The 26,930-nt window shown below is 46.1% G+C and overlaps 1 protein-coding gene across 1 annotated transcript in view; it reads left to right on the forward strand.

The window, feature by feature from the left end:
* The first annotated feature begins 826 nt into the window (after positions 1–826).
* LOC148517980 (glutathione S-transferase theta-1-like) overlaps positions 827–26,930 on the forward strand; it is a 29,760-nt gene continuing 3,656 nt past the window's right edge. Inside the window, exons 1-3 of the mRNA XM_088477957.1 lie at positions 827–1,023; positions 14,536–14,623; positions 15,323–15,473. Coding sequence (XP_088334083.1) covers positions 909–1,023; positions 14,536–14,623; positions 15,323–15,473 — 354 coding nt within the window. The 5' untranslated portion in view covers positions 827–908. The remainder of the gene's footprint in view (positions 1,024–14,535; positions 14,624–15,322; positions 15,474–26,930) is intronic.

Genomic DNA, 26,930 nt, shown 5'->3' on the forward strand with positions numbered 1-26,930 from the left:
GCTGTCGATAACGACAGCCACAGCCGGCCGAATGGTCAGACGATCTGACCATTCGTACATAGCCCAGGCTATCAGCGCTGCTATCTTGTAGATAGCAGCGCCGATAATGACGGGGGCGCATAGCGCCCCTGTCATTTACCGCCCAGACCCCCGATCATACATCGGGGAGAAGCGGTATCAGCGCACATAACGTGCGCTGATACCGCTTCTGGGCTTCGTACATGTACCCCAATCTGTCTACTGGACAGACATAGATTCCAATAGTGGGCAGTGAATGTCTACCCTCCATAATGACCCCTCCTATCAAGCACAAAATGCTCTGCTACTGGACTTTCCACCTAATTAATGACTGCAGTCACCTGTGTTAAGTTAGGCAATAGCTGAGACAGGTGTTTCACTACAGGTGGCTGCAATCATCAATTAAGGAGGAAGTCCAGGAGCAGAGTATTTTGTACCTAATGGAATGGGTCATGTTGGAGGGTCTGTGTTCATATTTTACAAAATAAACACATGAATGTTTCTTCTTTGAGTAACAACTACATACAGTGACAAAAAAAACTTGTCAGTGGTCCTTGAAATTATGACTGGCAACAATTATATATATTATCCATTTTGGGATACAGTGTTCCACGTACTAAGGAGCACACAATGCTGCACTGTGAGCATGGAATGGAGCCGGCCATGAATACAGCAGTCTGCACAAAGTTCATGCTGAGTGTAATATAATGTATCTCTCCTGGGAGACCTTGAAGTTGAACGTGAGGTAATTTTTTCTGGGCCAGACGTAAGTGGGCGGTGTACATGGGGAGGGGGATGGGCTGTCCGGATTAGGGTCCGTCCATACCTTCCCCTTACTTTTAGTTGCAGGTTGGTTGCTGGATTGGAATCATCTTCAGTTATCTATCACTATGGCAGAGCTTACGCTGTACCTGGACTTGATGTCCCAGCCATGCCGCTCCGTCTACATCTTCGCTAAGGCTAACGCTGTCCCGTTCATCACTAATGACATGCGGCTTTTCAAAGGTCAGTTTTATGGGATCTGGGCCAGCTAGGGGACCTGGGCGTTTACATACCGCAGACCGTAATACCGATGAGACTTATCTAACCCAGTCAGAGAACCATAGGTTATCATGTCAATGAAGTAAGTAATACGCGGCATGCAACTAGTGGGGTGTGTTGGGGCTTATAGTAACAACGAGCCACAGATGATAAGATTGGTGTATATTCATTGTTACGATAGTGTGCCTGTGAGTATATATACTGTATAGTTACATCTGCCAAATAAATCCCTAGCTAGCTCCCTTATACGTATGACGTGTGTGTGTGTGTGTGTGTGTGTTTTGTACATTATAGAATGGGTCATGGAGAGAGATATTGAGTGAGATATATCTAACAAATTTTTTTATTTTTTTTTTGCAGTTTGTTGAATCTCTTGGGGGCCCATTTATCAAAGTTTAGTTTGAGGTAAATTCCCTGAAAACACCTGGGAGTTGACCTCAAATACCAAGTATCCCCCGGATGTATGAAGGAGGGACTGCAGCGGGTATATCCGATACCTGCTGTGATCCCTCAATAGCCGCCTCCCCCATAGGTTTCTATGGGGGATGCGATGCTGCCAAATGTATCAATATTGGGAATGCAAAGAATTCCCGATATTGGCCCCAGCAGCTAACGCCATCTGAAGATGGCGTTCGCTGCTGTAGTCTACGGGGACTTACCGCATGTCAGCCGGCGGAGGGATCTCCCAGATCCCTCCGCCGGCAATGGGCGCCGCTCATGTGCAGTCTGTGGGACTGCGCATGCGCAGCAGCCCCGCATGCACTTCGGCCACATCGCAGGGACGGGCTCCTTCTGGAGCCAATCTCCCTGCATGTGCCAGATCGTACATCTGCCCGATATGATCTCATATTGTAATGCGATCATGGGCGGTACTGGATGCCCTGTTCGCTTTACAAAATGCGATCATTAATGGGCCCCTTGGAATTGACTATGGCACAGACTGAGTGCAATCACATTGGTCATTCCAGACCGTCCAACATGACCCCTTCCACCAGGTACAACATTTATGATTTCAGCCACATGTGTTAAACTAGTTAATTGATGAAAGTTGCATGTAAACACAGGTCAGGGGAAATCCTAAATCAAGTGGGAAGTCCAGGAGCAGAGCATTTTGTATCTGGTAGAAGGGGTCTTGTTGGAGGGTATGTCATTCATGTTGATACAATATCAGGGTTACCAGTTAGCTTAGTAACCTGAGAAACTAAAGGGGCCTATCCATTAGCAGATTAATTTGAATGATTTATTGTTCAGTCATTCAATTTATCTGCTAATGGATAGGCTCTAAACAATGAAAATGCGCACTCCCGCGGCCGACAAATTTTGTCTTTTGTCTCTCCAACATGTTGGTCGTTTATCGCTGACAGATATTAGAAATATCTGTCACGGTAAACAACGAACGATATTTTTAATGAAAATTAAAAGAAACATTAAAAAAAATCCACTCCCTGAATGATGTCATGCAATATCGTTCGTCGTTTGCAAAAATCTGTCATGTACATGACAGATATGACACCGCAACCCCAGGAATTTTCAAGGGATAATCTTTTGTCTTTCATCTTGTGAAAAAGATCTGCTAATGGATAGGCCCCTTAAATGCTTAATTCCAACGTGTGCAGCAAAGCTCTATATTTGTGGTAACAGCGGATAATGGGCCTGATTCACTACAGATCACTATTGCGATCGCAGCTATGATTATGCACGCAGACCTGCTGCAAAAATGTGCTAATGAATGCTATTGCAATGCCGTCGTGCACACAGCCAGCATAGAGACGCCCACTGCTGCTATCTCACATCCTTAATACTTTGCAATCCTGCGTATACATCGGGAACATTGAGTAACACCGGCCCCTCACGCACAATTACAATAGGTCAGACCTTACTCAGAAATTGGTAACCTTGTTTCATGCTGTGAGTACTCAAGCTGCATACTGTATGCCGTTGCAGTGGATGATTAATGCGCGCCCATGCAACGGCGTTCAAACGGACAGGCACGCCTGCATTTCTCCAACCATTCCCCCTTCACTACCCACAAATGCTGTCTACCTGTCGATCACTCTGCGAAGGCTTGCCGTTCTCTGCATGAACACACTGCGATAGCAATGTAGCTGTCATGCACGCACACTGCGATGCATATACACGTGCAGTATGCAACAATCGGCCGAATGTGTACACTGTTGCCATCCATAATGAATCGGGCCCACTGGCTGAACCTGTGCGTGAGAATGAAATGAGCTTGAATTTGTTTCTGCATTTACAAGACCCCTTCCACATTTAATTCCCTGTTAGTGTGGAATGTTTCTGCAACAGCTCATTAAGGGGCCTATTTATCATTAAATATTTGCGGCTTATTTCCCGAAAAGTAACCGCAAATATTTAGTATCAACCCGATGTTTGAAGGAGGGACCGCAGCGGATATCTGATACCTGCTGCGAGCCCTCCATTTCCGCCAACAGCCGCATCCCCGATAAGTTTGTATGGTGGATGCAATGCTGCCAGATTTACTAACTTGCGGAATGCGATGAAAGTCTGTTGATCTCTGCTTTAATATCACAGTGTGACTCTAACTGTTGGTGAACACTTACCAAACCTAGCAGCGACCGAGCAGCCAATTTGGTAAGCTATACACACTTGCCAATCAGCCGCTCCATATGTTTGGTCAGACATCACAACTTGTGAAGTTCATGTTGGTGGTCCCTGCAGCCAGTGTACGGGTGATGCATCGGCTGTTCTGCAGGGTCTATCTGATATATCTGTGACGGGATGTAGTCAGCATCCCGGCGTGTGGGATGCCGACTGTCGAAATACTGGCGCCAAAATCCCGAACGCTGGCATCCCGAAGGTAAGTATCGGGGGATAGGCTTATGGAGCATACACACGGTCAGATGAACGATTGAACAATCTGATGAACGATTTTTTACTGCATTAAAATGAATGGAATCGTCCAAATCTGATTGCAAACACAGCAGATGTCATATTGTTATCTGACCATCGGGAACGCTCATCGTTCAGACATATCAGATATGAACTTTTTTTTAAAATCATCGTTCAGATCTGAAGAAAAATCTGACCATGTGTATGCACCATTAGCCACCGGGCAGGGGGAGGTTATGGTTAAACACCTGTGAGGGGGAGGTTAGGGTTAGGCACTAAGGGGGGAGGTTAGGGTTAGGCACCGGGGAGAGTTAGGGGTAAAGGTTAGTCTTGCCTTACTTACGTAAGGCTGTCGGGATTCTGACTGTCGGGATGCCGCTGTCTGTATTCTGACCAGCAGCATCCCGACCGCTGGGATCCCATACACAACCTGTGTGTGACAACGTAGTTCAAACATTTCAAATGTACACACCCGCAGATGCACTACCTATATATCTTGTAGTTGGAATGAACAATATATCTTCAAGTGTGTACCCAACTTAAAATATACCTTAGCTTTTATACTTGGGGCCATGTATCAATTATCTGGTTTTTGGACTGTCAAGTATAACTTCTTATCGTTTCAAATCGTGACGATAAGAAATTATATTTAATTGTGAAAATGGCTGTCCTGGCGATGCCCCAATGACTTTCAGAGCTGCTTTATATCCGCTATAAAAGTAGTCGTCGACGGATGGCCACTGCACCTGCGCAGATCACAGGACAGGCATGGACAGTGTATGTCATTGAAGATCTGGAGCTCCGTTGACAGAGGTAGGTATTCATTTTACTGTAGTTGGGTTATTTTTATTTATTTTATTGTAAAACTCTGCTAATGAATAGAAACAATAAAAAAAAAAATCCACTCCCTGAATGATGTCATGCAATATCGTTCGTTGTTTGCAAAAATCTGTCATGTACATAACAGATATCTGACACCGCAGATATCACTGCAGTCAACTCGTTCATAGTTCAAATCGTTTAGTGTCGGCTATATTGCAGAGAAGTGGAGAGAGCAGCGGAACAGGTCAGGGAAGGACAGAGCCAGTGGAGGGGTCTGAAAAAAATCCCCCTCATGCTGGACCTTGTTATAAAAGAGATTACAGCTGCTCAAGATGCTGTTATCTATCTCATACAAACTCCAAAATCTTTTCCCTGAGGTTGATACATTTCAATAATATTGCAAGAACCATTGCTGTCTATGGTCCCGGTGGTATTATGTGATAAATTGCCACTGTTGATAATGTAGCTGCGATATCTCCTACTTTTCAGCAATGCTACATAAGCGGTACTTAAATATCACAAAGAACATGTGGAAAATTTTGCAGCAAAAAAAAACCTGTTTATACTTCGGCCCCTTAATCCACAAGGTAGTAGTTTATATTTTGAGTACATACTGGCTGGCATTCTATAACTTTTCTTGTAGCGGAAGTATAACCCAGTGAACAAAAAAAATGGCGCTTGGAGTCAAAAAGACAAAACTAAAGTCCAAAATCAATCTGATACTTGTGTCCATTTCTACTTGATGCTGCGAATGCTTTATTTTGTTAAGATGCACTCAAGTCTGTTTTTAACCTGACCTATGCAGACCATTGTAATATCTGTATGTATCTGCAATTGATACTGAAATGTTTGCTTGTGAAGGGTTTCCACACCTCCCGACCCCCTTTTTTTTATTTATTTTTTTATTATTGTTAGGTTTGCACTTAAAGAATAATTAATTGATTATGTTATTAGGAATCTTGTAATCTGACTATCTGGATATAGAAGGTCATGGTTTATGACGCACACACATTTTGAGAAAGGTGACTGCTGACATGTTAATGGAATATGGAGGAGTATCAAGCCTACACTATTACTGCATAGATTTCAGTGTATTCCCAGAAATATAAGATCTCTATGTAGGTTTGGTATGAACACTTGTGTCTACTCTAGTGTTCCTGAATAATAATAATTTTATTTTTTGTATGGAAACATTTCAATTTCAGTTGGGAACTGAGAGGCATTAGATAATCTCTTTACTGCAAAAATCTGGTTCTTTCCACATAATTTAATAAAATGAGCATGAATATAAAGCTAAAGAGATTAGGCCAATTCATCTGTCTGACATATACTATGGATGAATTGTATATACAAAATCCCTATTGTTTACGATTTACTACATGTTCAAATCTATGTATGGGAATGGTATTGAAATGCCGGTGGCCTCTGTTTAACCCGACAGTAGATCCCGACTGGGGCAGGTAAGTATCTTAACCCTCCCTTAGTGGTGCCTAACCTGCCCCCTAGTGCCTAACCCTTACCACCCCCCAGGGGTGCCTAAACCTAACCCGCTCCCCAAACCTAACCCTAAGCCTGCTAGAGTCCCTAATTCTAAACCTCCCACCACGCCCCCCCCCCCCCCCCCCGGCTAACACTAAGGGCACCCCGGACTTCCCTTTGTTCGGGCTGGTGTCCTCGTCGTTACGGCGTCGGTAATTCGACGCCTATGTTAAATCCGCTGCTGGGATTACGACCGGCCACCACCGGTCTCGTAACTACATCCCGCATGTATGTACTTGTGTTCTCAACAAATCGCTGCCATCACATGATGAAAAAAAATGCTACGAATGAGCTGCACAAGTTTGCTGCTTCAGTGTTTTTAGACCTTTTGTCAGACTTAAGTAAAATTACAAGCATTTCATAAGTGGCAAAAGCTTTTTTTGACAATTGCATTAAGTTTATGCAAAGAGTCAATATTTGCAGTGTTGACCCTTCTTCTACAAGACCTCTGCAATTCGCCCTGGCATGCTGTCAATCAACTTCTGGGCCACATACTGACTGGCTGCCCATTCTTGCCTAATTCTTGCTTGGAGTTTGTCAGAATTTGTGGGATTTTGTTTATCCACCCGCTTCTTGAGGATTGACCACTAGTCTCAATGGGATTAAGGTCTGGGGAGTGTCCGGGCCATGGACCCAAAATTTCGATGTTTTGTTCCCCGAGCCACTTAGTTATCACTTTTGCCTTATGGCAAGGTGCTCTATCGTACTGGAAAAGGCATTGTTCATCACCAAACTGTTCTTGGATGGTTGGGAGAAGTTGCTCTTGGAGGATGTTTTGGTACCATTCTTTATTCATGGCTGTGTTCTTAGGCAAAATTGTGAATGAGCCCACACATGAATGGTCTCCGGATGCTTTACTGTTGGCATGACACAGGACTGATGGTAGCACTCCCCTTTCCTTCTCTGAACAAGTGTTTTTCCAGATGCCCCAAACAATCTGAAGGGAGATTCATCAGAGAAAATAACTTTACCCCAGTCCTCAGCAGTTCAATCCCTGTACCTTTTACAGAATATCAGTCTGTTCCTGAAGAGAAGTGGCTTCTTTGCTGCCCTTCTTGACACCAAGCCATCCTCCAAAAGTCTTTGTCCTGTGTCATGCCAGCAGTAATGCATCCTGAAACCATTCATGTGTGGTGTAGCCTGATGACAGTGCGGGAATAAAAGGCACTGAAACGTTGCAAACTTTATGCTGGAGTAGAGTATTTATTTAGAGCATGGAGTGCTGCACCTCCCCCTGTTGGTGGGTGTGTGATTATAGAGATACAATCTATATCTATACATACAGTATATATCTATGTAATACATATATTTTATAGAGCAGGGCTCGACAAATCCCGGGGCCAGGTCGCCATGGCGACTATACTTTGCTGCCTGGCGACCAGATTTTTCAGGGAGGAAGGATTGGAGGAAGCGGTGCCCCAGCAGAGATTCATGGGCTGCCATTTCACAAGAGTGCATGCTCTGACAGTGTCTCCTGTGGTGATACTGCTCTCTCTTCCGTCCTGGCTGTATAGACCTCCGGTAAGAGGTTCTATGTATGGCTGGGGATTGTGGCTGCGGAGGGTAGCGTTGTGGCCACCGGGGACAGGGGTGTATTAACGGCGCCAGGTGTTTAAAAAATAAAAAAAAAAGAGGTTTTATTACTGCTGCAGCTGGGCCCTCTCTGTGGCCACGGCAGCACGGAGTGTTAACCCCCCATAATCTCTGCGGCAACGGGGGACCGTGTGGCTGAGCCGGACTGCAGGGCTAAGGCCAGTTTCACATTTGCCGGTTTTGGCCGGCCCGGGAAGAAGCTGGCGGTAGGTGGCTGGCTTTTTGTGTGCCTTTCACAATCAGCGGCTTTGAGACGCTTTTTATGTGTTAAACCAATTGGGCATGCGCAGCAGCGTGGAAGGCGGCGGGAAACAGCTGCTGCTGGAACGAGTGTCCCAGCGCAGCAGGTGTGAGAGCCGTAAACAGGAAGACCTGACAAGCCGGCTCTGCGGTGAGGCAGGGGCTAGGTGCCTGCATGCTGGGGGACAAACAGAGCCAGCTCCCTGTTCCCCCTAGCACTAGGAAGGGGAACAGCAGGTGAGTGCTGCTGGGAGTTAAGATACAGCTGCTGCAGATGGGGCATGGTCCCTGGCTGCAGAGCTGAAATCCCTATGCTGGGGACTGGGAGCTCTGCTCCCAGTGTCCCAGCACAGCAGGGCTGATTTAGTAAATTATTAACTTAACTTTTTTTTTTTTCTACTCAGGGTCCATAGGGTATTCACAGGATACCTTTTGGGTATAGGCGATGGCTGCAGACATCGGGCACCTCAGAGTTAAGTTTTCAGCCTCCCAGGATGCACTGGGGTCCCTCTCCTATACCCCACCCCTGAGCCAAGGCATCTCTGTTTCATAGGTGCCCGGCTCGGAGTCGGATCACCATTTCAGAGGGGGGCTGTTAAACAGATGCACAAGATGAGCTGGACAGCACAGACAGTCATTACCGACATCTATGCTGTCGCTCCTTCACCCCACTGGACCAGAATGCCGGTACTGATCTGGGGATCCTGGTGGGTGTCTGGTGTCCCAGCTAGTGGTGACCCAGGAATATCCCTGACTGGCCGGATTCACAGGGGTTCAGGTAAGCGGCGGGGTCACGCAGAGGGTACCTGCCGATTCAGTCGTTATTGTCCTCAGGCAGGTGGCTCCCTGGGGGCAGGCTGCACGTAGGGCCAGGTACTGATCCTGCGCTTTCCACTAGGCCACCAGGGACAGCGGGCTGCAGCAGTGTGGAAATGCTCCAGCGTCCCAGGGGTTAACAGCATGACAGGGGAGCGCGCCTTCCCTGTCTCACAGCCGGCGCTTCCCCCACTGCACAGTGCCTTTCCACAGTGGTATGGCGGGCTGTGTCAGCGTTCCTCCCTCGGGCCCGCCTCCTCTCAGCTCCTCGGCGGCCATTTTTTAAGGAAGTGGCAAACGCTGCTGGAGTTTGATATAGGTGGCATCATGGTCCGGTGGCATACCCCTCATCCGATAAGGTCAATGTATGCAGCACTGTTTCCTACCAGGCTCTGTCTGCATAGTTGATCATAGTGCTTGTAGCGCAGAGATTTATTTCTGCATTGTATGTGACTTAATGCTAGCGCTGTCTGTCTGTACTTTCACTTCTGACTCAGCCAGTTTACTATCCCCCTGTTCTTTCTCTGCTAAAGCCCTTGTGGTGCGGTGTTGCAGGGTGTTCATTACCTCACAGTAAAAGTGTTTTTCTGTGTGGGGAGTCACATACACTCATCATGTCTGGGAGTGAACTAGAATTATCCTCTTCAGCTAAAATGTACCACATGCAATGTACAGTTAGCAGAGGAAGATGGTAACGCTGAGGGATTATGTAGGGCATGTTATACTTTATCACGCCCGATTTCTGCCACTGCATCGGTGCAGGAACTGCCCTGGGCTTGTTTTGCTAAGGCACTTACAACCCTTGTGGGCCAGTTGGCAACGCCCCCTGCGTTTCCCAAGATGGGCTAAATCCAAATACGCCTTTTTTATAGATATTAGAGGAAATACAGTGGCATCTCCCTTATCTGGTCAGTTAGTGGATCATTTAGAGGAGGTGTGGAAAAATCCGGGTAAGCTGTTCCAGCCTCAAAGACGCTTGGCCTTTGCATACCCCTTTTGTGGATAATTATTTCTCCAAATGGAAAATCCCTCCACAGGTGGATTCTCATGTCACACACCTAGTGAGGAGGGCAACATTGCCCATGTCCTGTCACACACCTAGTGAGGAGGGACTTCCAGACCGGGTATGGCCGTGTGCTGGGTGGCTAGAGTCATGGAGTGCTGGGCAGATAACTTGGAGGCGTCTCTGGACACTGACTCTTCTGCTGAGCAGGTTTAGTTAGTAGACAATCTCAGAGACTCAGTCACGTACATTAATGAGGCAGTCTTAGATATAGGTCTCACTTCTAGAATCTCCTCGGCAGCAGTAGCGGCTCGCCGCTCCCTGTGGTTGTGATCTTGGAAAGCGGATGCAGATTCCAAGAAGGAATTGGAATGTTTACCTTTTAATGGACAGGTCCTGTTTGGTCCTGATCTGGACAAAATTGTGGCCACGCTGGCAGCAGCTAAATCTGCGTGTTTGCCATCGGCTGCAGTCCCATCAGGGTCCGGCACTTCGTCCTTTCGGCCCTGTAGGGCCCAGGGTAAGTCCAAAAGACAGTCAGGGGCAAAAGAATCTGCCAAGCCAAAGAAGCAGGCTCGGAGTACAAGATGTCTTACTCCCAAGTCTGATGATAAGCCTTCAGCCTGACTTGGGGGACCCCAGAGTGGCAGACCGACTTCTTCAGTTCGCCCAGTGCTGGTTTCTGACTACCACAGACACTTTGGTAAGAGAAGTGGTCTCTCGTGAGTACGCCCTCTCCTTCCGGCAAAGGCCTCCCAGACTGTTTTTCACCACAGGCCTTCAGTCAGATCAGGTCAAGGCCCTGGAACTCCAGAAAGTGTTACACTCTATGTTCCAGGCTGGAGTTATAGTGCCTGTTCCGTTACCCCAGAGGGGAATGGGATATTACTCCAATCTCTTTCTGGTACAGAAACCCAGTGGGTCTTACCAGCCCATCCTCAACCTCAAGTCCCTTGAGGGTTCCTCGGTTCAGGATGGAGACCCTGCGTTCCATTATATTGGCAATGGAGCCTGGGGATTTTATGGTGTCGGACATTCAGGATGCCTACCTGCATGTCCCTATTATCTTAGCACAACAGCAATTCCTCAGGTTTGCAGTGGTCAGTCAACATTCCAGTTCCAGTCACTGCCCTTTGGTCTGGCCACAGCTCCTCGAGTGTTTACCAAAGTCATGGCGGCCCACCTATCGATGCAGGGGGTCCACTTGTTACCCTATCTGGATGACCTTCTGTTAGCAGGGTCGCCAGAGATCCTTCAGTGCCATCTGCAACTGACAATATCTCTGTTGCAGCATCACGGCTGGTTGATAAACTGGAAAGTCCTCCCTGGTTCCCTCACAGAGGATGCTCCATCTCTGAGCCCTGTTGGACTCCCAACAACAGAGGATCTTTGTGATGGAGGAAAAGATCTCTGCGTTACAGGCAAAGAGTCGCCGAGTGTCTGTTCACTCAGCGATGAGGTTACTGGGTCCATGGTATCTATGTTCGACATGGTGGAATATGCCCAGCTTCACTCCAGACCTCTGCAGAAATTGATCCTCTCCAGATGGAATGGGTTGCCCCATCGGATAAAGGCACAGACAATGGTGCTTTCTCCGGAGGTACCTCTGTCTCTGGCCTGGTGGCTACAGACTGCTCACCTGAACAGTGGACGCTCACTTTTGGGTTGCGAATTGGGTCCTTCTAACAATGGACGCCAGTCTCCGAGGCTGGGGAGCAGTGACAGGTCCACACTTGTTCCAGGGAAGGTGGACACCGGCAGAATCTGTGCTTCCAATATACATCTTGGAACTTGGGGCAGTATTCAGAGCTCTTCAGCAGGCAAGATATGTTCTCCATGGAAAACAGTACAGGTACAGTCGGACAATGCCACCACGGTGGCTTACATAAACCATCAAGGAGAAACCCGAAGTCAGGGGGCAGTGACAGGTGTGCCGCATTCTGGCTTGGGCGGAGGGCAATCTCCCTGCCATCTCGGCAGTGTTTATATCGGGAGTCCTCAACTGGGAAGCAGACTTTCTCAGCTGTCAAGATGTGCATCCAGGAGAATGATCTCTTCACCAGGAGGTGTTTCAACTCCTTGTGAAAAAGTGGAGCCTTCCAGAGATAGACCTCATGGCCAACCGACACAACAACAAGCTGCCTGTGTATGGGTCAAGAACAAGACACACTGAGGCTCTTCTGGTAGATGCTCTGTCAGTCCGGTGGACCTTCCGGTTTGCATACCTCTTCCCTCCGTTCTCCCTTCTTCCTCGAGTGATTTGAAAATTCAAGCAAGAAGGAGGCACGCTCCAGTTGATAGCTCCAGTGTGGCCCAGACGTCACTGGTACTCAGATCTTCGGAGTCTCTCAATAGACACTCCGATGCTGTTGCCTCAACGTCCGGACCTGTTGTCTCAAGGTCCTTGCCATTACCTGGACCTGGGTCATCTGTCTTTGATGGCGTGGCTGTTGAGACAGCCCTCTTAAGGTCCAGGGATTTTCCAGCTCTGTAGTTAACACCATGCTTAGAGCTCGGAAGCCTGCTTCTGCAAGAATTTACCACAGAGTGTGGCATACTTTCTTTGAATGGTGTCACCCTAGAAGCTATGATCCTCAGGTGTTTTAGGATATCCAGGGTTTTGGCTTCCCTACAGGTTGGCTTAGATCATGGTCTTCGCTTTGCTTCCCTGAAGGTGCAAGTTTCTGCCCTGTCGGTGTGGTTTCAGCGTAGGATTGCTACTCCTTCCTGATGTCCACACCTTTATGCAAGGTGTACTTCGCATTCAGCCTCCCTTTCCACCAGTGCTCCTTGGGATTTGGCTGTGGTCCTGAGGGCTCTCCAAGGACTGCCATTTGAACCACTGGGCTCAGTGGATTTAAAATGGCTTACAGCTCAGACTGTTTGTTCTGGCCATTGCTTCGGCCAGAAGGGTGTCGGATTTGGGGGCTCTTATGTCGCCCTCCCTTTCTGATTTTTCATAGGGACAGGGTGGTGTTTCACACTCGCCCTGGTTTCCTACCTAAGGTTGTATCTAGTTTCCACATTGATGAGGAAATTATAGTACCGGCCTTTAATTCCCCAGACCTCTCAGCTGTGAGGCCTCTTTGGATGTGGTACGTGCTGTAAAGATTTGTGTTGACCGTACCAATTCATTTCGGAAGTTGGACTCCTTGTTTGTCCTCTATGGTTTCCGTAAGAAGGGTTGGCCTGCCACTAAGCAAAATTTGGCAGGATGGATTCTCATGGCAATTTCTGAGATTTACATTCATGAGGGCCTTCCTGTACCATCCTCTGTTAAAGCTCATTCTACACGGTCTGTGGGTTCTTCGTGGGCAGCTCGCCGTGGTGCCTCTGCTGTTCAGCTTTGCAAGGCTGCCACATGGTCTTCTGTCCATACCATTTTTGAGGTATTATGTATTTGATACCTTTTGCCTCTCAGGATGCCTCATTCGGGCGGCGGATTCTCAGTTCAGCACAGGAGCATCCCCACCCTTAAAGGATACTGCTTTGGGACATCCCCAAGGTATCCTGTGGATACCCTATGGATCCTAAAGTAGAAAATAAGAGATATGGTAAGAACTTACCCTTGTTATCTCTATTTCTACGAAGTCCATAGGGTTCTACAGGTCTCCCGCCCTGTCGCACCTGTACTGCAGATGGGTTTTGTTCTGGTCACCGGTTTTTCCATATCCTTTTGGTGAGAATGTGATTCTTGTGTGTTCCAGACTTTCTTCTCTTTCTTCTCCTTCTCTGGCCTATGGCTTGGTACGTAACTGAGATGCCTTGGCTCGGGGGCGGGGTATAGGAGAGGGACCACAGTGCATCCTGGGAGGCTGAAAACTTAACTCTGAGGTGCCCGATGTCTGCCGCCATTGCCTATACCTCAAGGTATCCTGTGGAATTCTATGGACTTCGTAGAAATAGAGATAACAAGGGTAAGTTCTCACCATATCTCATATTGTGGTTTTTTTTTGTTTGTTTGTTTTTTTGAAAGGTGGTCTGGCTCCTACACTTTCACCCTGGCTCCTAGATTGTAGAAAAATTTGTCGAGCCCTGTTAGAGTGTGTGTGTGTGTGTGTGTCTCATTCCTAACATTTTTTTCATCATGTGATGGCAGTGATTTGTTAAGAACACAGGTATGGAACACCGTTGTCACAGGGAGTGGTTCACTATGTATACAGAGTTTTGTTTCTAAAACAGTTGTATGTGTGTGTGTGTATGTACGAAGTCCAGCACTCTCACCTCTTCTTTATTGTTTTACAACTGGGGTTCTCTTCAGGATGAACTATTCACCCATAAATACTACTCTTCACTCTCCCTTATCGGGGGGGAAAAGGGGCACTCTCCAGACTTTTTTCAAGGTTTTTATAAATTATTATTTTTTTTATTCACAACTTATGTGCCAATAAGTGGCGTAAGCACTTATTGGCACATAAGTTGTGAATAAAAGAATAATTTATAAAACTTAGAAAAAAAAAGGCAGACTTTTTTTTTCAGTATTTTAACTGGTCTACTATAGTGAAACATTTTTGTACACCAGTTTTTGGAACATATTTATGGCGTGGTTCCTGTATTTCAAATGTGTTTTTGCTTTTGTATTCTTTCTGCAGGAGACCATTTGAGTGCAGATTTCTTCAAGGTGAATCCCCTACGGAAGGTGCCAGCTCTCAAGGATGGAGACTTCACAATGGCTGAGAGGTTAAAAAACGAACCGATCCTTACAAGACTTTAGACAATACTGCATCATCCCTTTGGCAGGATACATGCTGGGAATTCTGGGCACATGCATACAGTCTATGTAGTGATTTATTTGGGAGCTAAAGGCTACCGCTCAGTCTTCACATAATTAAAATAGGGCAAGTTCAGTTGCAAAATTAAATTTCATGCCATTAATTGCAAAGAAAATTTGTATATTTTGTGCCATAGTATTTTTTTTATTAGCTCTTATTTATATAGCGCCAGCATAATCCATAGTGTTTTACAATTGGGAACAAACACTGTAATAAAACAATACTGATCATTAAGACAGACCGCAAGGTAAGCGGGTCCATCAGCTCTGGCTTGAAGTGCTTAACCTGTATTGGGGATTGGTGTTTGCTGTGCAATGCACAGTACATAACATTTAAGAATAAATTTACCTGATGCTAATGTGAGATTACATTGCGATATGGGGATCTGATGCTGTAGTTGAAGTCCTACATATGTAGGACACTATATATTTTGACCTCTGATGAAGCTCCTACCTTAAGAGTTAAATACGTTTTGCTAGAATGTCATTAGCTGACACATGTAGGAAAGAATTTCCTTTGCAAATTGTACACGTGTATCTCATAACACCAATATGGATGTGACATTTTAATAGTAATCAAATTGTTTTCCCTTATCTTCCTTTACCAGCACTGCAATCCTGATATATCTGGTAAACAAGTATAAGACCCCTGATCACTGGTACCCATCTGACATTAAGAAACGTGCCCGGGTTGATGAATATCTTGCTTGGCAGCAATCAAATACACGTCCACTTGGATCAAAGCTATTTTGGATCAAGGTGAGGATATCGGGATCGTTTGGGATCAGGGCCGGATTTACCGCTAGGTGGCCGCCACGGGGCCCGTAGCCGGGTGCCACCCCCTGGTAATCCGGCCCTAGACAGATCCTGCAGTGCAGAGTTTTGAGCGCACCGGACCAAGAGGCAGTCTGATCAGGATTAAGGGAGGGGGTTCACTGTAGGCAAGTCTTCCCGGGCCCCCCTCTTGGATAGGGCCCCCCGCTGCATATTAGATCCCTCGGTCCACAGTGCAGGCGCTACCAACCACCCCAGTAGCAGCTGTACATCCTACACAGTCCCCGTCAGCGCCGCAGAGCAGTACTGGGTTGCCGGGCCGACGGTGGACCAATCAGATGGCAAGTTGCAGGCTGCAGGGAAGAAGAGGCGTGACTAAAAGAATGGGAGGGCGCCGGACACACAGCCGCAAATGGAGGAGAGGGTGGAATCTGTAATATGCCAGCAGCGGAGGGCGGCTGTGGCCGAGCCAGTATGTCAGCATCACAAAGTAAGAAAAGGCTGGCAGTAAACAGCTTTTTTTCACCAAAGGCCTATATGGGGTCCTATAGCTGTGCGTGTCGCTCTCTCGCTCATTAAGAGGGCACCCAGCCAAGTATTACTTTTACTGTGGAGTGCCGGTGTTACTATTATGTGTGTGTGTGTGTGTGTGTGTGTGTGTGTGTGTGTGTGTGTGTGACTGTGTATATATAAAATCAAGTGAAAATAACGGCGACACTCTGAACAACATATGTGCTCTCTCTATGGGCGGGATGTACAGTACTAAGCAACGCATCCGTGATGCGGTACATCCCGCCTCTCTTCGGGTACATACCGCAGTTGATTATCACGGCATGTACCTTGAAACTTTATTTACATCACAAAGGACAGCTCTCCTGATAAGAGCTGTCCTTTGCGATGCCCCTGGACAGAGGGACTTCCAGGTTTAACGGCCAGAAGTCCCTCTGGCGTCTCTCTGCGCATGCGCAGGGGGTGATGGGAAGGATCTGATTGGATCCCTCCTCAGGGTAAGCGTCCCAATAACAAGCCCATAGGCTTCTTTTGGGTAATGCTACCTGAAGGTGTCATTACCCACTGGGACGAGGTGCTTAGTACATATGAAAAATGCAGTAAAACCCCCGTTTATGGGGTTTTTTCCGTATTTTGCCATTTAGTGCATCCGGGCCAATGTGTAAAGTTTGGCACTCTGGAAAAGAAACAGTATGCCGGGGGCCCTCCTACTTTAGTATAAGCATATAGGTATCCTATAGATAGAAAGTAGCATCACTCCACATACTTTTAAGTTAGTGTAAATTAGGGGTGAGCGGGTTCGGTTTTACTCGGATCTTTAAACGGAATTTTATTGGCTATCACCTATCATGTGTTTTGGATAGCCAATATAATAAATCCGAATTTGCGGTAAAGTGGCGATAAGAACCGAGTAAATCCGAGTAAAACCGAGCCTGCACATCCCTAGTGTAAATCTGTACCCTGAGGAAAAGACCCATAGAGGTCTTGAAATATCTAACTATTAGTACAGATTTAAACTATTTTAAAAGTCTGGAGTGCAGCCTCTTCCTTTCTACAGGATACCTATATGCTATATATAATATTATTTACCACCTAATTATACCATAATTCTCTATAGTGCTTGATGACACTATGATTTTAATTTTAGCAGCACAGGAGGAGGAGGAGGGAGGAGGCAGAGTTGCAGGCCTGGCCTGGCTCTCATTAGATAGGGTATGTGTAGAGAGCCAGTGAGTCAGTCACTTGAACCACCTCTCCCTGCGCTTTCAGGAGGTGGCCCTGGTTAGTTATGCAATGTGATGTCATCACGTGAGGGGAGAGGGTCTGTGCTGGGTGGGGTCTGTGCTGTGAGGAGACAGGGCTTCTGTGCTATGAGGGGAGAGAGTTCTGCTGTGAGGAGCAGTGGGTTTGTGCTCAGAGGTGAAAGGGGTCTGTGCTGTGAGGGGAGAGGGGGTCTGTGCTGTGACACAGGAAGTGAAGGTGGCAGTATGTGGTGCTGAGGGGACAGTGAAGGGGGTAGTATGTGGTGCTGTGAGGTGGGCACTAACTGGGCCAGTGTGTGCTATGGGGGGGAAACAAGTGAGCTGGGATGGAGGTCAGTGTGCATAGTGAGTGATTGCTGTGACTGAGCAATGAGTCAGTGTGATATGAACTGGCAGAGAGAGCTATAGAGGGGGCAATCAATGGGGCCAAACTCCGAAAAGCTTAGCACAAATCAAGTTTATTTATACATACATAGCCGACGTTTCAAGGCCATGGCGCACCAGGATGCTGTACAGGGGCATGAATTAGGAATGAAAGCATAGTGCTATGGATTGTTTGAGAGAGGGGGTCCCAAAACCAATATCTTGCCAGGGCCCCATGAGGTCTAAATCCGGCTCTGTTTGGGATTTATTATTTCTTTTATTTCTGTTTGTTTGTATATATTGTGACAAATGCACTGGAGAAGTTATCAAAGAGATGTATATATGCCCCAGGTTCCTAGCTTCTATCTGGTGGACGGCTAATTATCAACCTTGATTGCTAGACCACCTGTCAGAGGCTCATAAAGGGTGGCTTAGTTTTTCTAGCTTGGGGAACAGGTTGAGACCTGCAGAGAAAAAGATAATTGCTTATGAAAACTGCATTTAGCGCAGCACTTATAACCACAAGTTGGACACTAGGTCCATCCACCTTGAGCAAAGAAATTGTTAGAGCTTGACAGGCTAGGATTTATGTTTTGTTTATTTTATGCTCTCAAATAAAACTAGTTGCAGGCACTTGTACCGAGTCCCTGGACTGGTGTGCTACTAATTAGCTGCTGCATGCAAGGTGCTGCCGTTTACCCCAGGAGACGACACTCCCTGATCTTGTGACAGTATGTAATGAGAATGCAGCAGCATATAATTCCCAGATGCTGTGCTGTGTAATCTATTATTACTCTTGTACTATTGATGTCCCCTAAACCCCATAATGGTCTTGGATAAGAAACTCAAAAGAAGCAATATTTGTTGGGGACTCCAATCATATTTATTGCATTGGAAAATGAAAACCTAACCAGGTATCAAATACTAGTCCTAGCAGCCCCCAACATGATGCATGAGGTGAACTAGACCTTCAGAGCAAGATATCTTGATTTGTTGACTCTTCTTCAACCTCGGGTCTCCTTCTTCTCCCTCTATCAAATTTTGACATTCTATGGCAATTTATCAGGCTACAAATTAAACTTTTAAAAATCTGAACCTATGCTACTCAATCTCCCCTCTCTAGAGCAATGTTACCTTGCTTCTGAATTTGACTTCAAGGGGCAGAATAAAAATGAACACTTGGGGGAAAGGGCCCACTAAGCAGATATAGATTTTGCTGCAGTTTACTGGAATAAATGAGATTGTACACATATAAAGTTGAAGCATCATGGGGTCTATTTATCAAAGCGGTTTTGCCTTGCTACAGTGCCCAATACACACTTATGCCACAAATTAGAGCCCCAATATGTTTTTGACACAATACATAATTATGCCACACATTAGTACCCACAATACATAACTATGCTGCACATTAGTACCCGCAATACATAATATGCCACATTCGTGCCCCAGCACATAATTGTGCCACACTTCTGTGCCCCAACAGATAACTTTGCCACAATACACAATATGCCACACATCAGTGCTTCAATACATAATTTTACCAAACATCTGTGTCCCCAATACATATTTTTGCCACAATGCACAATGACACATCAGGATCCTCAACACATAATTTTACTGCATTTAAGTGCCCCAATAAAATGTTTGCCGCACATCAGTGCCCGCAATACATAATTATGCTGCACATCAGTGTATTAAATCTATTAATTATACCATAACGTATGTAAATGCATTGATTTTTACCTCAGGCCAGGTTGACACAGAGGCCATGGATTTGTGTTCGCTGTGGAACAGAGATTCTAAAATGGCCATGGAGGCAGAAAAGTGAGATCTTCATGGGAAGCCTGGCATCCAAGCCCATCCCCCAGTCACTCAGTACAGGAGGCAGCGTGGCACAACTCTCCTCCAATCCAAACTACTAGAGCTTCGTGCAGAGCTCCAAACAGAGTTAGGCTGCATTTTTCCGTCTCCTAAAACAACCTGGCATGAACCTACACATCGCACATCCTGTCTGTAAATCTATTAAACACTTCTGTATACTCAGAGCACCCAATATGCCCATTCACTTCCACCACCATTTACCCCCAGCAAACCCATATATCCTGTCAGCAACCATCATGAATTCCTCTCAAGAATCCATGAATCAATTTACCCCCCCATATTAAACCATTCCCTAAAGCCCCCACAAATCCTCCCCAAGAATCCATTAAGTTATTCCTCTCCATTTCATTATCATTTCACTCTCGCACCCATCAACCCTTTCATCCACTATCTGCTCTCCCCGCACAGGATCTATCAACCTATTCACCCATTAACACCCCCACTCCGCACCTAATAATCCCCCCCCCCCCCCGGCACTGATTAACCCATTCATTAATCCTTTCATACACTCAGCACCCATTAACACATTCATTCACCCTGTCAGCACCCCTCACACACACACATGCACACCTCCTCACCAAGAAGAAGTAATTCGGCAGCAGCTCCTCCGTCCATGTAGTCTGGAGGGTTGAAGCTTCTTATGTGACCGACTAAGACTTTGAGGGTAGGAGGAAAGGAAAGGGGTGGCCACCACTCTGCCTGCATGTTCCATGTTACTGAATGCAGATACCTGTCAGACAGGAAGGTGGTTCTGATGAGCCTTCAAACCTTCCCCACACCCCGACACTGCACTGCACTCTTTGCAGTCAGTAACATGGAATATGTAGGCAGTGTGGTGGCCACCCCTTTCCCTCGCCTATTTCCTCTCGGAGCCAATTACAGAGAGCCAGCGCAATACTCAGCCGTGTACCAGCTGTAATGGTGGGCTGTCCCTGCTTGAGGATTTACAGCACTGCCACCTATGAATCGTTAGACTGGGAACTTCCTTAGTGTTTTCACCAAGATGCAATCGGACCTCTTTTCCTGGAGATCTTTGATTATTCTGTGGGTGGGCAGGATCATTGCAGTCTAAATGACTATCCTTCCCAAACTCCTTTCTGTTAAAGGCCCATTCTCTGCGTTCACTAGTCTCCAGAGACTTCTCGGTATAGTCATCAAAAAAAAAACACTAGGGGTGGAGGCAGGAGATTCCTTGACATTAAATTATATTATTTAACAGGCCACGTCAATCAGATTGTGACCTCCTTAGCTCTGTCCCTTACTTTATAGTGGCTGGACATAGAGGAAAGACCAAGACATTTAGCCTCAATCTCTAGCCTCTGGGGTCTCCCTAAGAATACTACAGATGGTTTGAGTAGACCTCTTCCAACTTTCCAGGTAAATCTGAGACATGTGCAACTCCTGTCTTCATCTGCACTATCACCTATCACTCCCCTATGGGACAATCCCAGGTCTTTTTTCCGATTTACTCTTCCCCCTTGGATTGTAGCTAGTATAAGACTTGTTGGGTATCTCTTGGATGGGGGTATCCTTGCTGACTTGATGCCCTGAAACCTTTCCCATTGTCCATCTGAAATTCTTTGATTTCCTACATTAAAACATTTCCTGCAATCTCTCGCAAATCCTGACCCTTGCATTACACTTCACTTTCGCTTTAAAAATCTGTGTATGATCTCCAGCCTCTACTATATTTTCCTAGATTCCACACTAGGCCAACAAGCTAGCCATGAAGGGGAGTGGGAGAGGGATTTCAGACCGCCTCTGGAGGGGTACTATTGGGAAACCATTCAGGACAGAATTGCTCCTAGCTCCATATCAACCAGGAAAATGCCTATAAGGTCGGCTTTATATGGTATAACACTCCCTACACACTGGCAAAAATGTGTGATTCTGCTAATCCCATTTGTTGGTCAGGATTTGGACAAATTGACTTACATCTTTATATCTGGTGGTCCTGTCCAGTGATTTCCTCCTACTGGGATGGAGTCCAAGATCTTCTCTCATTCATACTATCATGTTCTGTTACTAAGGACCCTTGGTCCTTTCTACTATGCTACCCCATCAATGAGGCTGAATAACACTCTGCCAAAGCAGCTTCCTACATATTAGCTGCAACCAAATGTCTTAACTAAATTTTGGAACCATTCGGATGTACCCCCTTCTTCCTCTCTCATTTCTTGTGTCTGGATTACTGCTTGTATAGAAAAAAAAAAAAATCACATACCATCTTCATAATAAACACTTTACTTTGGACTAAAGCTGGGTACACACTTGGTCACCAACCTGTCTGACGATTGGTAAGTGTATACACACTTACCAATTCATCTGCCCGATGTGCCGGGCTTGACAGCTCAAATGGGCGGACATTTAAGTCACCCACCCAGTTGAGCTGTCAATCACTGCAGGGTCCTGCAGCTTGTGTAAGGGTGATCGGCGGGTTGCCCGTACGCACCAGCAGATGGCCGATATATCTTTCAGATATATTGGACATCTGCTGTACACACGAGATCGGATATGTCTGAACTACGTTGTTCAGACTTATCCGCTGTACACACAAGGCAATGCACTATAGATATATAACATGTGATATATCTATCAGTGTGTACCCAGCTTTAGTTTGGGCCCTGTAGCTACTTGCTCAGCATTGTTCATCAAATCTCTCAACACTCTTGGGAGTCTGTTTACTAAGCCTTGGATGGAGATAAAGTACCAGCCAATCAGCTCCTGACTGATATGTCACAGGCTGTGTTTGAAAAAAATAGTTAAAAGCTGGTTGCTTGGTACGCTCTCTGTCCACTTTATCTGCATCCAAGGTTTAGTAAATAGCCAGTTAAATTGTTAAGGGGTCTAACAGGTTTCTTATTGGAAAAAAAGCTGAAACTATTAAATTGAGTAAAGTTTGCTTACCTGTAATCCTTTATGTTCAGTATTGTGGTGGTGGACAGGATTGTGTTTGTCCACTCAATTTTTGTTTGGCAGCAACCAGCAGTGGTTTTGCCTATCACATTCACCATAAATAATTTGATTTGGTCTTGGACCATCAACCCGTGGCACTGTTGCAAGTTCCCCAAGGCACCGCAGCACACAGTTTGGGAAGCACTGCTTTATACCATGAAATTAGCATTCTTTGTGGTATACTCTAGTGATGGCCATTTACAGCTGTACCATTGATGGCCGATGGTTTCAACCATCGATAGAAACCAATTGTTTGAGACCAGTCACCCATGTTTCTTTAACGTCGGCTGGGGCTGCCATCGATGGTGCAGCAACGGTGCCTGTTAGTGATGGCAAAACCACATGTCGTAGACCATCAATGATTTGCAAACCATCGATGGTCGGCAGCCATCCCTAGTATACTGTTTAGAATACCATCCCTTAAGCTTCTGACACCGTTCTCATCTTCTACGCTTTCTTACACTGCCCTTAATCACCTCGTATCTAATTCTCTTGGTCTGTCAACAGTGCCCCTACCCCAGTTTTAATTTTCAATTATGACATTTTAATTTGGTTTTTGTTTTTTTTCCTCATATTTGAAACTTGAATCTTCAGATTATGTATTGTCTACTTTCACTTCTGTGATTATCTATTGTATCCAAAGCCTGCCTAATAAAAAAAAAATGCTATGTCATAAATATAAATAGTTTACTTTTTTCCATACAAGTGTAGTGATGGTGCAGTCACACAGAGTACAACTCGTGCATAAAATAAAGCATGCAGTGTTGAATGAAGTGTGCAGTATCACTTACTTTAATATGCTGACCGTATGCGCATGAAATAAAAAAGTCCAAATATCACTTACTGCCTCTGACGTGAATAGGAAGTGCCACCATCTAGCCTCATACAGCTTGATACAGTATGTTTTGCCCACAGACCGGATCACTTGCATCAACATCTGAGCTACATTCAATCATAGAAGATTCTGCACCAAACAGATTTTTTGTGAATTATCGCCCGTGTGTGTGTGTGTGTGTGTGTGTGTGTGTGTGTGTGTGTGTATGTATATGAGTATTTATGTATATAGTGTTTATCTGTTATGAAGCCTTCATCTCCACATAAGGGGGCTTTTGTTTATTTTTAAACACGATTTGCCTTTCTGTTTTTGTTTTTGTGTTTTTTTTGTCTCTAAATTACTATTGTTTTAAGCAAATGTTCAAAAGGATAACGCATTAGATGTATCTCCTTTTTTTTTTTTTTCCTGGTAACACATTGAAGATTCCCCAGAGGAATATAAAGATTATGATATGACTACATTCCCTTGTTTAAAGTATGAGTGTAATATTCATGAGATCTGATTTTCTCTGTACTTCACTGTTATTTCTTTCCTATTTTATGCCAACATGGTTTATATGCTAAACTGGCGTTCTCTTTTAGCTAGAATTTGGATACCATTATTCCCCACCAGTCAGGAAAGCACTTTTCTTCCAGTGGCTGTGCCTCATGATAGGGTCCGCGTTTACAAGTTTCTGCTCCTCTTTTCGGGGTGGTGCATCCTTGGAAGGCCAGTCTGCCACAAGCAGATTCTTCCCTGGCTGGGTTTCGGTTTCCAGGGGCAGTTTTTCTAGTAACCCTTGCCATTCTGGAGACACTACTCCAAGGAAGCCTAGTGCCTAACGAGGTATCTCTCGCTCTACCCAGTTTGCTTACAAGTGGTAGTGCTGTTGCTCCAGTTCAGAGACCATTGAATGAAGTCTTCAGTCACCTGGGTTCTAGGCATCATTCGCTATGGTTCTATCTCGGACCTCTGATTCTGCCGCCAGGTGTTGTTTTTTTGTTCTAAATTTCTGTTTGGGAGTGACTAACACTGTGGCATTGGACCGTGCTATCATTCTGCTCCTCTCAGCCCTATTGTTCAGTAGTGTCTTGGCTCTGTGTTTTTGTAACCGACTACGGTTGGTGATGCCACACACATTGCTCGTAGAAGGTATCCAAACTTTGCTCTCTTCGGAGTTTTGCTTGTGATGGATACTTCGGCTTCAGTTACAGACCTTCCTTGGTCGCTTGTTTCAAGTCCTTTCGAAGCAATGCTGTATCTTGACTTTTGCAAGGTCTATCCTGCTTCCTTGTCTGCATCTTCAGTTCTGGGGGTGGCCTTCGACACCTCTCCAGCAGGGTTTTTCTTGCAATGGACAATGCACAGACCCTAACAAAATTGGGACCTGATTCAGACCAACCTGCTCGATGCATATTCAGCAAGGCAAGCGATCGCACGACAAGGCATTAGCACGCCCACTATATCTTGGCGTGCAATCGCATTGTGTATGCAGACTTCCACCAGCCTGTCTTAAGATGCCCACTTACACACGTCATATCCAGGAAGTGTATGCAACCATCACTAACCTTGAGTACCATCTGATGTGATCGCAACGCTTGTGGTTGACCATACCCTACCGCAAGCACTGCGAGCACTTCAGTGTAAAATCCAGCCAGGTGATGTGTACTATGACTCTTCCTCTAAATTTATGTATGCCTCTGAAACAGTGTTGAGACGCTCAGGCACGCTTGTGTTTGCATATCCACTACCTTGTTTCTAGCGGCCAGCCCCTATCACCACCCACAAACTGCTTCTCCTGTCACTCACTCTGCTGGGCTGTCTATGCACAGAGCAAACTCTTACCTATCTCTCGCACTGGTTTGCGAATGCTCACTGCGATGCATGCGAACCATCAGCAGCTATGAGCTAACTCATTTTAGCGAGCGGGTCTGAATCCGGTGCTTGGTCTCAATGGTTCTGTCTGTGCCTCGTCCATCGATTTGACTTGGAGACCATTCGGTGGACCAGGTTCCACTCGCGGGAGTCTATCACTCAAGCCTATTCTGGTGTGGGGTGCCTAGACTGAGTGTGCATGGCGATCTTATGGGCAGCACGACACTGGACTCCTTTGGCACAGGTCTGTTGTGCGGCTATCTGGTCTAGTCTGCACGTTTTTGCTCACTTTTTTTTACAGTAGTTCAGGTTTTTGCCTCCGGCGGCACCCACTTTGGGCATACAGTTACCTGGTCAGGCAGCTTGAGTGTTCCTTCCCCTGGGGACAGCTGCTCAACGTCCCATGGTCCAGTGTTCCCCAGCCTGCTTCAGCGTAAAGGATTCAATGGTAAATTGACCAAAAATCCTATTTTAATGTTTGCAACCTGTTCATGTTTAAAACCGCGCAAGAGTTACACCAGTAAAAGCGGGGGGTTTTTTTTTTTTTCTTTATAAAGTGGATTTTCCTTTTTAGCAGAAAAAAACATTGTATTACAGTAATATACTTGTAAATTAATAATCTCCATGTAATGCTGGCCATACACGCTGCAATTATCGGGACGATCCGCCCGATATCGGCGGATCGCCGCGATAATTGTAGCGTGGGGGGGGCGACCGAGGGTTAAATATTGCTCGGTCGGGCATGCTGGATTGTCCAGCATGGCCGTCCGATGCAATATTTACCCGGTAACTGTCGGCCGCATCGGGCAGTGTATGCCCAGCGCGGCCGACAGACAGACATTTCCTGTGTTCCTTAGGAACAGGGAAATGTCTCCGCCCCCGGGGGCGGAGCACAGATGTCGGGCTATACACTGTGAGATTTCTCTCAGTGTATGCCGCGGACATCTGCGGCTGGCAGCCGGCCAGATAAAATGTGTCGGTCTGACAGACATTTTATCTTGCCGTGTATGCCCAGCATAAATCGTAAGAGCAACCTGTGAGAGTGTACAACAGATCCAAAGATGTATAAACATTTAGACATTGCATTCAACAACAACAAAAAATGGACACTGTATAGTTGTCCAGCCAGTCACATACCAGGTGTGCTGTGTAAATTGCTTAAGTCAGGGAACTTTTTTACCTTTTTTACCCCCAAAATATATTTGGACATGCCGATGTTACCCCCTTGATTTCAAAGGAAGGATATAGTAGCGCCGCTTGTAGAAAAAAAAAAAAAAACACTTGCCTTAATCCCCGCTCCGGCATCCGCCGCTGTCCTGTCCGCCCAGCTGCTCCTCGGAACTATGGGAGAGACGTCATGATGTCTCTCCCATAGTGCGCATGGAGGTCGAAGCTGGAGTTCAGAAGAGAACTCCAGCCTCCGGCTAACGCGGCGCTGCAGGGAAGGAGCTGGGCGCCTGCTGGTAATAGCATCTCATCGGGCGTCCGGCTTAGAGCCTCCCTGCGGCACAGCCGGGCATGCATATGAATCATTCTATGCATGCCCGGCTGTCTGTCCATTCCCTCCAGGAATTTCATTTTTACCCCCTGTTCCCTGACCACTGGTTTAAGTGCACAGCATAGGGATTAGTAAATCCCTTCAGGAACTGTAGTGTGGTGGCCAGTTGAGTTATTTGAGGCAATGAAACCATCAAATTGTAAAGCAGCATACACACTTAATGTTATCACTCATGCAGCATATCGTTAAGTGTTTCCCCTGCACCTCCATAGCTCAACGAC

Source organism: Taudactylus pleione, unplaced genomic scaffold (assembly GCF_031769625.1).
Source record: "Taudactylus pleione unplaced genomic scaffold, aTauple2 ptg000205l, whole genome shotgun sequence".
Taxonomy (NCBI): Eukaryota; Metazoa; Chordata; class Amphibia; order Anura; family Myobatrachidae; genus Taudactylus; species Taudactylus pleione.